The sequence below is a fragment of the Lissotriton helveticus genome, chromosome 1_1, assembly GCF_964261635.1.
Source record: "Lissotriton helveticus chromosome 1_1, aLisHel1.1, whole genome shotgun sequence".
In the NCBI taxonomy this organism is placed as follows: domain Eukaryota; kingdom Metazoa; phylum Chordata; class Amphibia; order Caudata; family Salamandridae; genus Lissotriton; species Lissotriton helveticus.
Genome location: NC_136057.1, coordinates 19368352 through 19382775, shown reverse-complemented (window position 1 = coordinate 19382775; position 14424 = coordinate 19368352). Strand labels below are relative to the sequence as shown.

Sequence of the window (14424 nt, the reverse complement as noted above, 5' to 3'; positions counted from 1 at the left end):
CTTCTCTGACGTGCAGATCCGCGAGAAGGAAGCAGGTCCTGGAAGATGATGTATCTGGGGCCAGAGGGCAGATTTCAGCTTCAAAACTCCACTCTGGTACTAGCCCTCCCAGGTGTCCATTGGTGACAAGGGGCTGTGGGGACCGGAAGTGACACAGGGCAGCAGGGGAAGGGTGGCCACAAGACACAGCCCTACAAGGTTCCCAGGGCCATGCTAGATGTGCTTCTCCAGTCCAGGGTTTTCAGTGAATTCTGGGATTTGTAGTCTTGTACAATGCATTTTAAAACAGACCCGGAATTCAAAGAACAAAACTAGGACTGGGAGCAGTCCTTCAAGCTTGGACCTTGGAAACTTGGCAGTCTGGAGACATGGGAGGGGGGCGGGGGATCCTGGCATTCTTTCCTAGAGAGAGGTTTGGTATTAAATCCCTAGCTATGTCTTCAGTTTATGTGGGCTGCTCATGTGGAAGGGATGAGAAGAAACATTGGGGACATGATCTCTCTGGTTGCAGAGGGCACAGACTGTTCTCATTTTTTATTTTTTTTTTGCAGAGTTTTATATAGCGCGAACTAGACCCGATCTGAATCAGGTATCAGAGCGCTTTACATAGCACCAGTTACGTTACATGAGGACACGCATTCATTTTAGGCACGGGGAGATTAAGTGATTTGCCCAGAATCACAGGGGGTTTTTGGCGTCGTTACCGAGACTCGAACCCAGATCACCCAGGTCCGAGGTCGAGCGCCCTAGCCGTTAGGCCAACGGTCTTCTTCGACCCCGTGTCTGTCATGCTTTTAGAAACGCACAGTTTGTAGCTCTGTGTCATTGTGGGCCAGGCACTGGCAAGAGCAACGTCAACTAAGTGCAGGGCCTCTGTGCCCAGTGTTTGTGAGAGCTGCTCCAGAACCCTCTGCTGGCCTTCAGGGTGTTCTCTTGGGCAGTGCTGCCCCCGTGAAGACTGGCCTTCAGGGTGTATTCTTGGGCAGTGCTGCCCCTGTGAAGACCGGCCTTCAGGGTGTGCCCTTGGGCAGTGCTGCCCCTGTGAAGACTGGCCTTCAGGGTGTGCCCTTGGGCAGTGCTGCCCCTGTGAAGACTGGCCTTCAGGGTGTATTCTTGGGCAGTGCTGCCCCTGTGAAGACCGGCCTTCAGGGTGTGCCCTTGGGCAGTGCTGCCCCTGTGAAGACTGGCCTTCTGTGTGTGCCCCTGGGCAGTGCTGCCCCTGTGAAGACCGGCCTTCAGGGTGTGCCCTTGGGCAGTGCTGCCCCTGTGAAGACTGGCCTTCAGGGTGTGCCCTTGGGCAGTGCTGCCCCTGTGAAGACTGGTCTTCAGGGTGTACCCTTGGGCAGTGCTGCCCCTGTGAAGACTGGCCTTCTGTGTGTGCCCCTGGGCAGTGCTGCCCCCGTGAAGACTGGCCTTCAGGGTGTATTCTTGGGCAGTGCTGCCCCTGTGAAGACCGGCCTTCAGGGTGTGCCCTTGGGCAGTGCTGCCCCTGTGAAGACTGGCCTTCAGGGTGTACCCTTGGGCAGTGCTGCCCCTGTTAAGGCTGGCCTTCCTGAGTGTACGTCTGGGCTGAGCTGCCCCAGGGTAAGACTGGCCTACAGACTGTACCCTTGGGCAATGCTGGCCCTCTGGTTACTGCCAGCAAGTCTTTTGTGCTGTGTATGTTTTAATGTGTACGTTACACACTCTGACTCTCTGTTTTTTTTCTTGCAGTGGCACAGTACACCATCACCTACTTCGACATCCGTGGTAAGTAACCTAACATTTTCTTTATCAAGTTCACAAAGACCGAAGTAGTACTGAAACTTTGCCATGTTGTGCCCTCAATGCCAGGGAAGGACCATGCTGCTACTGTGAAGCAGTAGAACTGCATCTATGGCCTGATACTGTAGACAGGAGACATTTAGCTATATTTGGTGCTGTGCTGCCCTCTTTTTTTTCCCAAGAATCAAATTACAGACTTGCGATTATGTGCTCTCTGTAGTCTGCATTTACATGGTTTGTTCTATGTTATCATTGAGTAGAACTAAATTTAGGAAATTGTTTCCCTTCTTTGGGTATTTAGTACAATTACAACCATTATGCTCTCTACCCACTATGGTCTGGTCATTGAGTAAACCTGTATTTATGCCACTATCTGCCCTCAATAGCTAGATTGTAAAGTTACAGCTCTATCGTGGCCTAGCCGCTATTACTTGGGAGCGGAACTACAGTCTTGTCCTGGTCAACTTTCCGTGGCCACATTAGAGCTACAGTTATTCCATCATCTAGTCCCTCCTGACATTTGGTAGGCCCGCTCTCTATGATCATTGAGTGAATCTCTAATTGTATCTGATCCGCTCTCTATGGTCTGATCCGCTCTCTATGGTCTGATCCGCTCTCTATGGTCACTGCGTAAATCTACAGCTATGTACCAGTCCGCTCTCTAGAGTCATTGAGAAAATCGTTAGTTATGTCCTGGTCCACTGTAGGAAAGTAGGATGTGCTTTCATCGTTACACCCACTTTTTGCCTGGTGTCAGTGTTCACTCCCCTAAATTGGCTCTGGTAAGTTTTTTGGTACATTCACAATTGGCTACTGGTGTACCCTTATAAGTCCCTAGTATATGGTACTCAGGTACCCAGGGCTTCGGTACCCCAGAGGCCTCCCATGGGCTGCAGCATGTATTGTGCCACTCAGGAAGTCCACTTAAACTCTGACTACAGGCCTGCCATTGCAGCCTGTGCGAGATGGTGCGTTCAACCCTCACCACAGATATAGGTTTCCTTCTATCTGAGGTCACTGCACTTAAAACCTATAAGTCAACCCTATAATAGGCCCTTCAGTCCAATTCTCCAGGCTTCGTAAGTACGTTCAGCCATTTTAAGATCTATAGTGGACATCAGTTAATACAAAATGTCTTACTATATAATGGCTACATCAATCCTGCTCATGTTGGGTATCAAACATGCTGGAATCACACCCCAACATAGATTGTGGTTCTGGAAGTTTGATTCTGTGTACTGGGATAGAGGTACCAATCTTAGAGGGCCCATTGTCCGTCCTTGAACTAGGGCCCACTGCAACCTTACTGCACCTCTGTTTGTATATGTAGGAGGGTCTGCAGAAAAGTTTCAGGGTCCCTTTCTTCTTTCTACACAGTTTGGAGACATCGCTGGGATGTTTGTTAGTCATCTTACTGCTCTCAGGAGTTGTCACGTGAAAGGTTTCAGGGTGCCTTCATTCTCTTTCAATATGCTTTGTATTCATCCCTTGGATCTTTGTTCTTTGAATAACTCATTCTTATGAATTATTAATGGTTAATTGTTATTGCAATTTGTGTTGTGCATGACAGTGCATGCATCATGCATACAACCCTTTAATTGTGGCTTACTGTTAGACAATGACCATCTGTGACCCTTCAACCCAGCCATCTCTCCATCACGTCTTAAAGCTAAAAACCAGTAGAGCAACATCCAGCTTGAGCATAAACCACTAATCTAGCGCATTGAGGCCTCCTTATTCACACCAAGTGACCCAACTTCTCTGATAGTTTCTCTTGTTTCCTCAATCTTTGTAGACTTTTCCCAGTTGCTGCTCAGTTGTCCATGCCTCCGGGCCATTCAGCTAGGGCTGGGAAACTTTCACTCCTCCACTTCGTTGTAATGTTGCGCTTAGCCACCAGGAATCCCACTCCCAATAGGTCTTCGAGTTTTCCTTAGATGCCCTTCCAACTACCCATAATGTCCAAGATTGCAAGTTTTAGGTCCAATGCCACTGGGTGCCCCAACACTTTGTCAGTCAGCAACCGCCGTAGAAATCCAGATCACATGTAAAAAGGAGCCCTGTTGGGACATTCACCACAGGCCGTCTGCGATGACCTGGCTGTATGATCATTTACCTTACGGAGGCAATTAAACTGGATTAAAGCCAGGCATGAGGGGATGGCCAGAGTGCATGGGGGGTTATTCATTCCTCTGACCATTCCTCATCAAGTCTCACCAGATCTCGCTCCCATCTTTCTCTCAACTGCACAAAGGGACAAGCACATTGAGTAGTAATGACTTATGGACCCTGGATATGCCCATTTTATCTAGCTTGCCCATTGTGAACTCTAATTTCTCTTGATACACTTGTAGTGCACGGGAGCTGCAGGTACCTATAGAATTGTTTTATTTTAAGGGCATGCTAGTTTGCCAGCTCTTGTAATATTTAGATGTGGTTTGATACGCAAATGTGTGCTAGTTTAGAAATACCAGAGACGGGACGGTACGGTGCGGCGCGGCAGGTGGCGGGACGGTGCATCGTGCTCTTCATGAGCGGTGCCTACGGCTTCGTTGCAAGTTGTGGTGTCGCTCCCCAGCATTGGAGTTGCTCTTTCCCTCTGTGGCAGCTGAAATAGCAGTTCCTGGTGCAGGGAGACCGAGGAAAATAAGTCTTTGTGTCCCTGAGACTTCAGAACAGGAGGTAAGCTCTACACCAAGCCCTTGTAGATCTTCAAGCAGGATACGCAGCACACAGCAAAGGGGCAGTACTTCTCCTTCAGTTTTCCCAGCTTTTCTCCTTGGGAGTTGTTCCTCTTGAGTCCAGAAGTAAGCTAAAGCCCTAGAGTCTGAGCCTCAATATTCATACTCCAATTTCTTTTTGGTCTCTTGTGATAGAGGGCCTCCGTTCTTAGTCAAAACTAGTTCTGTCCTCTCTGGCCCAGCTTCGTGGCAGGAGGTAGAGACAGCATTATCCAAGACAGGCCTATTCAGGTGCAGGGAAATCTCCTCCCACTACTCTAAATGCAGCCCAGATCTATTCAGCCCATCCACGACTCATCCAGGAAAGGCAGGACACACCTCAACCCCCTCCCCGTGACTGTCTGAAGAGAATACACATCCCTAACCCCTGTCACTCCAAAGCCAGACGGTCAATCTACAAACCAGCAGAGGCGCAAGGAATGGCTAAACAAGAATATACCCACTTTATAAAAGTAGTATATTCAAACACAGAATATAAACATCATCTTTGCTAAAGGATGCATTTTTATATTCTGAGTTCAGGCATACTAAACTAGATCTTTCCATCTTGTCCTCATGGAAAGTTATACTTATAAGATGTTACAAAGTAGTCCCCTTTCTATCCTATGGAACAGATAGCCTTTCCATAGTGAAAACCATTTCCATAGTGAAAACCAAAATACACTGTATTTCACTATCGGGATATGTCACACACGCCAGTACAAGTCCTACCTTTCACATGCAATGCACCCTGCCCACAGGGGTACCTTTGGCCTACCTTAGGGGTGACTGGCATGTAATAAGAGGGAAGGTTAGGGCCTGTCAAGTGTGTACATTCGCCAGGTGGACATGGCAGTAGAAACTGTGAGCAGACACTGCAGTGGCAGGTCTGAGAATCATTTGAAAGCTGCTTGTGTGGGTGGCAAAAACAGAGCTTCAAAGCCCACTAGCATCATTTGATTTACAGGCCCTGTCCCCACACAGTGCACTGTACTAGGGACTTAGTAGTAAATCAAATAAGCCAATCATGGAAACACCAATCCGTAAACCCAGTTAAAAGGGAGACCATATGTACTTTAGCACCGATCAGCAGTGGTAAAATTCCCCGAGTCATAAAACAAACAAAAACAGGCCAGAAACAGGAGGCCAAAAAAGAAAAATAGTCTGCGAAAAAACCTGCTGAAAAAGCCTGGTCCAACAACTTCCCTTGCCATTTAATTTGTCCTAGTGCTTCTTTCCAACATATTGGGGGTGGGGGATGGGTATTCTTAGAATTGGGGGTCTCTGGTTGGCGCAGGTATTCACTTGTGACCAGCATGGCCCCTCTCCTCTAAGTCAGGGCGAAGGATGACCCCTTAGAATTACCCTTGCTCACCCTCTAGGTGCGTGGCGTGAGCAGCCAAGGCTATTCTCCAGGCATTTCTTAGTTAAGCATTTGTAATCACACACACAGTAAACATACCAATCCCCCCACAAATGGACACCAGGCTGTAGATATATAAAAATAAGTTCTCTTTATGTAAAAATATATATATGCAGGTAAGACTTATCACAAGACCAATATAACGATTTTTGTTAGGCCACAAGATCATAGAAAAATGACAAGTGTTCTTTTGAATTAATAGCTGCTTCCTTTTAGTCTCTTTTGCTTAAAATAGTTCTTTTTGTGGCAGGTCAGTTACTCTTTTAGAAAGGATAATGCCACAGTTCTTGTTATGCAATATTGGGGGCCTCTAGCCCCGTTCCTGGAAGGTATGGCGCTCCAGCGCCTCTGTGGGCTTCTCAGCACTCCTCTGTGCTCCACACGGAAGAAAACCCCGGGCCCTACCAATGCTCACGCATCTCGCGGTGCGGGTTGAATGAAGACCAGAGAGGGGCCTCGAGAAACCCTGGGCCTTTTCCGGAGGTGGGGGCTGAGCTGCGGAGCAGCAAGCAGGTGATGAGAGGAGCCTCGAGGAACCCCGGGCCTTTTCCGGAGGTGGGGGCTCTCAGCTGCAGTGAGGAGCATGGAGGAGATGATAGCAGCCTCTTGGGCCAAGGCACAGGGAAGGCCTTAGTACACAGTTACAGGCTGACGGGGAAATAAAACTTTGCAGGCCCCGAGCCCGGTTTGAATTCCTTTCTTGGGGGTATCCTCGGATCTTTACAATTCGGCAGGTGCATACACACAGGCAGGCGCGGCCCACGACCCCGGTACAGATGGTACTGGGGTCTCCCAACCAGGGGGGGGGGGGCGGCGCGGCCTGTAAAGTCTTTGGGTCGGCGAGCGGGGACAGCAGGACACGTGACACGTGCAGGCTGCAGTCTCGGCTTAGGTCACCGGCCGCAAAGGAATTCCGGCGGGAGGGGCGAGTGAGCGCTCAGCGCGCTCCAGTGGCAGGCAGGGGCAGAGGAGCAGGCAGCCTGACCCAGGGGCAGAGAGCAACTCCAAGGAGCGAGGCTCTCACGGGTAAAGGGCAGGCGAGCTTCTGAGTGCCACAGCCCTAGGAGGGGGCGATGGGGGCGCAGACTGAACTCCGGCGGGAGGTACACACGGCTCGAAGGTCAAAACGAGCAAAGACACCATGAACCCACTAGTCCTGGGGTTCAGATCAGGGGGGCAAGCTCAGACAATCCCTTGGAGAAAGTTTCAGCACAAGTCTACAAAGTCCAGCGTCTTCTTCTCCTTCTAGTTGGGCAGAGGTTCTTTGTGGGAAACAGGATTCTGATTTACAAGGAGCAGGGCTCCTACTTTTATACAGCATTTTCTTTGTTCTTACAGGCCAGGGGGGCCTCTGCATAACTTCTTTCAGTCTCTGAGCACTTGTTGGGTGTACTCTGGTTTCTGCTTTCAGTGTGAGGGGCAGGCACATCAGACGCTCCACAGGAGGTGGAGCCAGCATTGTGTGGACAGGGGCAGTCAGTGACAGTGCTTCGCCCTTCCTGGGCCAGGTGTCGGCTGAGTCATCAGTCGCTCCCCAGGGAGCCGAGCCAGCATTGTGGTGGCAGAGCACAGCCCTATTCAGAGTCCAGGGGCACTCCCACCTCCCACCAAGGTGTAATCCTTTCATTCACCACCTGTCATCCCCCAGCCCTTTCACTCACATATCCCAGACTGTCAGATACACATCCTAGCAGAGGCGGGCTGAAATGGTTAGGCAAGCAAATGCTAGCTTTCTAAAAGTAGCATTTGCAAACACAGGATATTAAAATAAACTTTACTAAAATAAGTATTTTATTATTTTGAGTTCAGGCATACTAAACTTGACTTTCTACCATGTTCCCTGAGCCTGCTGGGATTATAGAGTGTAATAATTCCAGCAGCCCATCTTGGCCTAAGAGAACAGGCAGCCTTACAATAGTGAAAAACGAATTTGGCTGTAATTCACTATTAGGACATGCCACACACATCAGAGCATGTCCTACCTTCCACTTACAATCTACCCTGCCCTACCATAGGGGTGACTAATATGAAGTTAAGGGAAGGTTTAGGGGCTGGTATGTGTGTGCACTTGCCCAGCCAGCATGACAGTCCCAGACTGCACGCAGGTTCTGCAGTGGCAGACCCTAGACACATTTTAAAAGGCTGCTTCTGTGGGTGGCGCAACCAGCGCTGCAGGCCCACTAGCAGTATTGGCATTTACAAGCCCTGGCACTCCTGGTGCACTTTACTGGGGACTGACAGTAAATCCAATGAACCAATCATGAACATCAATCACAGTAACACTTTATACAGGGAGAACATATGCACTTTAGCACTGGTCAGCAGTGGTAAAGTGCCCAGAGTCATTAAACCAACAAAAACAGGTCAGAGAGAATATTGGAGGAAGGCAAAAAGTTCAGGGATGACCCTGCCAAGAGGGCCAAGTCCAACAGGTATGCTGTATAATAGGGTATACAAGTTATAAGGCTCCAATTCCATCCTCACAGCAGAGTCCGTTCTCTCTCACAAAAGCCAGTCCTTAATTGGAATCTGCTGGGAGGCCCTGTAATGTTGCTGATCTTCTGGTTTTCCTAGTCCACTATCGTCCATCACATTTTTCAAGTGAAACACTTGACTTCCTCTCGCCTGTAGGAAATTACAGAAAAGGGACTATAGTGGTTGAAACAACTGTGTACAGTTTTACATTGGCATATAAAAAGCCTGGTAGTGTGACCATCTTGAATATGTCAACCCTTCCCATGATAGTTTATTGCAGGTTAACCCTAGCCCCTGCTAACTAAAGTGAGATGCATGCAGATTTTCCCAGTTTACCTAAGGACTGAGGCTTCCCCATAGACCTTCAACATCTGAATTGGGCAGGGAATGGAGTCATTGGATTGTTGGACATAAAGAGCTGGTACTCTGCACTGTCTTTGGTCCCATAGCCTCATCATGTAGGGCTCTCCTCGAGCCTCCCCTTCCCCTGCCTAGATCAATTGCTTTGCAGTCACAAGTATTTTTGATATCTCAAGTTTGTGGCTGTGGCCAAGGGTGGATTGACTACGTTGTAGCACTTTGGGCTCCCCATCCAAGTCCAGGCCTCTTCTGAAGTCTCAAAGAAGAAGGTTGTGCCAGTGAAAGTAATGCACAGTTTAGCCGGGGGCAAACTCCAAATACTCCACCCGCTTTGCCATGAGTTTTTGTTTCACTGTGCTGAAGGACTATTAGCGCTGACGTTCATCATGGATGCTATCAGGAAACACCATGATTTTGTGCTTCGCTTGTTGAGTTGTGCCCTTTGTACGCTCTTGTTTAAGGATAATATCTCTATTGGTGTAGGCTACGAGGTGAGCAATAAATGGTCGTGAGTTAGCTTCTGGAGGAGGTTTGGCCATCAAAGCTCTGTTCGCTTTCCACAACAAAGCAGTGACAGAACCCCTCCGGCGGGATCCAGGTCATTAGCCAAGTTGTGGTGAAGGGTTCCATGCAGGTGCCTACTGCCCCCTCTGGAATGCCTACTCATCTAATATTATTTCTCCAAAACCTCCCCTCTGCGTCTTCAGCTCTTTCTTCCAGACGTTTTTTTACCACCATCAGTCAGGTGATCATGGCGTTAATTTTTTGAGCGCCACCCCTGACATATACATCTTCATCTCAGTCACCTGTTCAACTGTGTTGCAGAGATCTTGTTGCAGAGATCTTGTTGCAGCCGCAATATGTCTGCTCTGATTTCCTCCAGGGGTAACCTAGTGTCACTGATGGCCTGCAGTATGTATTCCGTTGAGGACATGAGCTTGTTGTTGTGAACCAGGTGGGCCCCATCTGGTTCTGTAGCCTCGTGCCAATGGGTGCTCTTGAGCAGTGTTCCAAATCTTATATGACTGGTCACTACTTTCATCTTTGACCATGTTTACTAAGTGACTCACTTCTTGTCGAGGTCTCCAGTCTGGCTGCTAGAGGGGAGAGGGAAAGGGGTTGTCCCGTGCCACAGGTGGGGGAGGCCACCCTGCTGCAATGTCCAGTCTAGATTCCATAGTCTATTTCATAGTCTATTGTGCATCCAGGGCCTACCTTTCCCCAGGGTATCTGGAAAGATGAGGATAGGAAAAGATGGTGGGAGATGGAGATGCCAGGTTAAGCGTCTGCTGTGTAGGCTCTTGGCCACGCCCCTGGGATTTTTCTTAATTAAGTTACTGTCCTCAGGAGCACAAAGTGTTACAGTACATCCACCTGGGGTACCAATTTTCCAAATACTTAATGCATTAATTATTTTGTTGTAAATGTATGATTTTGTTTAGTTTTTAAGTAGCAAAGATTGTACTTATACCGGTACCACACACGACAGATAACATAGTAAGAGCGATGATTTATGGTCTACCACATTCAGAGTCTCTTATGACCACTTTTACATCTCGGTCTAAGTTTCTGAGTCTTGTATTATTTTGGATTTCTGTGGTTTTCCCAAGTGAAGTTTAGGATATAGACCTTATAAATGATAAAGAGTTCAACTTCGTTCAGCAGCTCCTTGTTCCCGAGACAGGTACAACACTATTGTGACCCCAAAACCTTTGAAACCCCAAGGTTTCCAGTGACTACTGGTGGTCCAGGAGCAGGCTCCTGAACCAGGAGGCGTACCCCAAAATCAGCTGTCCAGTTCCAGTAATATGTACCTTGGGAATGTCTCCTGGTGGTAGGACACAGCTAGGTAGGGCGCCCAAAGCCACACACTTCCCATATGTTAGTGCAGGGAGTTCTAAACCATGGTGGTGGTCATCGCCACCACAGCGTGGGAGATCTCCACCCAAATGTGAAAATTTACTAGCAGTAACTGTACTTTACACTCATAAATTCAGCCTCAGATGTCTTCAACCCCCGGACTGATGTCTACACTTAGGTGTAAATCTACAATCGGAAATAGTGAACAGTGAAAAGTGTAGACTTACACCAGGTGTAAGAGTAAATATACATGAGTAAATCTACACATGCAGACAGAACTAATAAAACTGAATCTGTACTATGAAATGAAACCCATCCATTCACAGTTAGTAATTTATTGTAAAACATTTGATTCAATTGAATGTAAATAAGATTTAAAAGGGGAGTAGTAGCATTCAGAGAGATTCTTTCTTTCCTGTAATGAGCTATGTGCAGATAATAAGCATGTTGTCGTAAATATCTTAATTTTGCTGTCCATTGCTGTTCACTGTTTTTTTTTTAATAAAACAGACCCGAAGAACAAAATGCCAGTTCTCCTTTTCGTTGTTTAAACTGCAGCTGTCATGATCTGTTACTTACCGAACACTTTAGCTGCTGGCAACAGGTTTTATGAGTCACTACTCTACTGTAATACATTATTACAGTCGAAAAGCTACATCATTTTGCTATTACAGGTGACTACAGCTGTGACAACTCCATTGTAATTTTGAACTTGGAGGCAGGCTTTTATACTGGCATTGCAGGCTCCCATGTATTCATGCTGCTCATAATGTCTGCCCAAATACGATGATTTGTAAAGTGTTTGTAATTTCCTGACTCGCTTGCCCCTCCAGGTCGCACAGAGGCCATGATGTTCCTGCTGGCAGACCAGGGCTGCGAGTGGAAGGACGTCTATTACTCCTATCAAGACTGGCAAGATGGAAAGGTTGAGTTCAAGAAGACAACGGTAAGTATTTCTAAGTATGGATTCTGTTCCTATTACGCCTGTTAAGGCCTCCTCGCCTCATAGGCCAGGTGGTTCTGTGAGGTGCACATTGCTAACAGCACACACCGAAATCTATTGGGTTTCCAAGGTGCAGATTCCAACCAGGCACCTGGTTAATGTCTCAGGCTCTCACCGTGGGCTGATCGGTGTCCGCCTGGGTCTTGATTGAGTGCCCTCATCGGCTGAGGATCGATCTATGCTCTACCTATCGCCATCTTTTCACTAGGGCTGTAAGATCCATGCTGGGCCCAATGTATTTACTCTCTCTTCTTTCTCCTCCTTTGTTTAGCTCTTTGGTCAGTTACCCATGTTTGCTGATGGTGATTTTACCATGTTCCAGTCCAATGCCATCCTGCGATATCTGGGGCGCAAACACGGTGAGCACCATACAAGGAGGGGGGTGTACGGACTCACGGCGGGGTTTATGGAATCCTTTCTTTTGATATGCGTTAGCAAGAAGTGAGGTGAAGTAGATGTAACAGAGAGGGAGGTGAAGGTCTCACAATGCTTGGTTCAACTAAATTCTCAGTGCCTCTGGAGCAGTGAAGCCCTCAGTACATTAGACGTCACCAAAGGGGAAGGTTTCGAATCGACCCTACCATGATCGTAAGACGCTGAACGAGCATAGACTGATTGTCAACCCAGTTATATAAATGTCCAACAGATCCTGCCCAAGGCGCGTGTCGCCCCCATTCCACCCTTCTAAACACCTCTCCTTTCCTCACAGATCTCTACGGGAAGAACAACAAGGAAGCCGCGCTCATTGACATGGCCAACGACGGGGCGGAGGACGTGCGAGAGAAGTTTTACAAATGTCTTTACGTTGAATGGGTAGGTTTATTTTTATGTTTCCTACAAGATGGCCGCCAGAGAGCTGGGTCCTCTACTTTTAGGGTTACATTTTTGGCACCAAGAGAGAAACCTACAACAATCCTTAGAAGAAGGGTAGCCTAATGGGTTGATTTCCATCCCAATCAATCCTCCATAAGGTGCAGAGTCAATCACATTGGGGCAGCCCACGCTTTGTCTGTACTGCTGCTCTGAGGAATGGCTGCCTTTAATGTACTCACAGCTTTATAGACCCTGACCTCTTGTTCTCCCCTTCATTCTTTAGTGAGATCCTTCAATCTAGAGCCTCAGGGTGCAGGGCACTGGGCCTGGCTCCTCATGGGTGGGGTGGCACCTCCTGTCCCTTTTGTAGTGTTAGTGCATTTGATTGAATAACATTTTAGTTTGGGTGGTTACTCACCCAAAGCTAAGGGGAAGAGCTTCAGGGAGGTGGAGGAGACGGGGAGAGTTAAGAAGCTGTAAGCTTGTGATTAAGGAGCTGGGTTTGAGGCTCAGGGCATGGCAGAGTGTGCACTGCTGATCTCCGAGTGAACGCGCTGAAAAGGAGTGTGCACTGCTTATGTCTGAGTGAATGCGCTGAAGAGGAGTGTGCACTGTTGATCTCCGAGTGAATGCGCTGACTAGGAGTGTGCGCTGCTTATCTCTGAGTGAATGCGCTGACTAGGAGTGTGCGCTGTTTATCTCTGAGTGAATACGCTGACTAGGAGTGTGCGATTTCTTATCACCAAGTTAATATGCTGACGAGGAGTGTGTGCAGCTTATCTCCGAGTGAATGCGCTGAAAAGGAGTGTGCACTGTTGATCGAGTGAATACACTGACCAGGTTGTGCACTGCTTATCTCTGAGTGAATGCGCTGACTAGGAGTATGCGCTGCTTATCTCTGAGTGAATGCGCTGACTAGGAGTGTGCGCTGCTTATCTCCGAGTGAATGTGCTGACTAGGAGTATGCGCTGCTTATCTCCGAGTGAATGCGCTGACTAGGAGTGTGCGCTGCTTATCTCTGAGTGAATGCGCTGACTAGGAGTGTGCGCTGCTTATCACTGAGTGAATGCGCTGACTAGGAGTGTGCGCTGCTTATCTCTGAGTGAATACGCTGACTAGGAGTGTGCACTGCTTATCTCTGAGTGAATACGCTGACTAGGAGTGTGCACTGCTTATCGCTGTGTGAATGTGCTGACTAGGAGCGTACACTGCTTATCTCCGAGTGAATGCGCTGAAGAGGAGTGTGGGCTGCTTATCTCTGAGTGAATGTGCTGACGAGGAGTGTGCGCCGCTTATCTCCGAGTGAATGTGCTGACGAGTGTGCGCTGCTTATCTCTGAGTGAATGCGCTGACTAGGAGTGTACGCTGCTTATCTCTGAGTGAATGCGCTGACTAGGAGTGTACGCTGCTTATCTCTGAGTGAATGCGCTGACTAGGAGTGTGTGCTGCTTATCTCTGAGTGAATGCGCTGACTAGGAGTGTACGCTGCTTATCTCTGAGTGAATGCGCTGACTAGGAGTGTACGCTGCTTATCTCTGAGTGAATGCGCTGACTAGGAGTGTGTGCTGCTTATCTCTGAGTGAATACACTGACTAGGAGCGTGAGCTGCTTTTCTCAGAGTGAATACGCTGACCAGGAATGTGCGCTGCTTATCTCTGAGTGAATACGCTGACTAGGAGTGTGCACTGCTTATCTCTGAGTGAATACGCTGACTAGGAGTGTGCACTGCTTATCGCTGTGTGAATGTGCTGACTAGGAGCGTACACTGCTTATCTCCGAGTGAATGCGCTGAAGAGGAGTGTGGGCTGCTTATCTCTGAGTGAATGTGCTGACGAGGAGTGTGCGCCGCTTATCTCCGAGTGAATGTGCTGACGAGTGTGCGCTGCTTATCTCTGAGTGAATGCGCTGACTAGGAGTGTGTGCTGCTTATCTCTGAGTGAATGCGCTGACTAGGAGTGTACGCTGCTTATCTCTGAGTGAATGCGCTGACTAGGAGTGTACGCTGC

General features: G+C 48.3%; 1 protein-coding gene across 4 annotated transcripts in view; it reads left to right on the top strand.

Annotated features, from left to right (window-relative positions):
- Positions 1-14424, top strand: part of LOC144811934 (glutathione S-transferase P 1-like) — an 82044-nt gene that overhangs the window by 49916 nt on the left and 17704 nt on the right. For all 4 annotated transcript variants that reach the window (XM_078673918.1, XM_078673908.1, XM_078673926.1 and 1 more), the window contains 4 exons: positions 1714-1749; positions 11436-11548; positions 11877-11964; positions 12315-12418. In XM_078673918.1, the coding sequence (XP_078530044.1) occupies positions 1714-1749; positions 11436-11548; positions 11877-11964; positions 12315-12418 (341 nt within the window). The remainder of the gene's footprint in view (positions 1-1713; positions 1750-11435; positions 11549-11876; positions 11965-12314; positions 12419-14424) is intronic.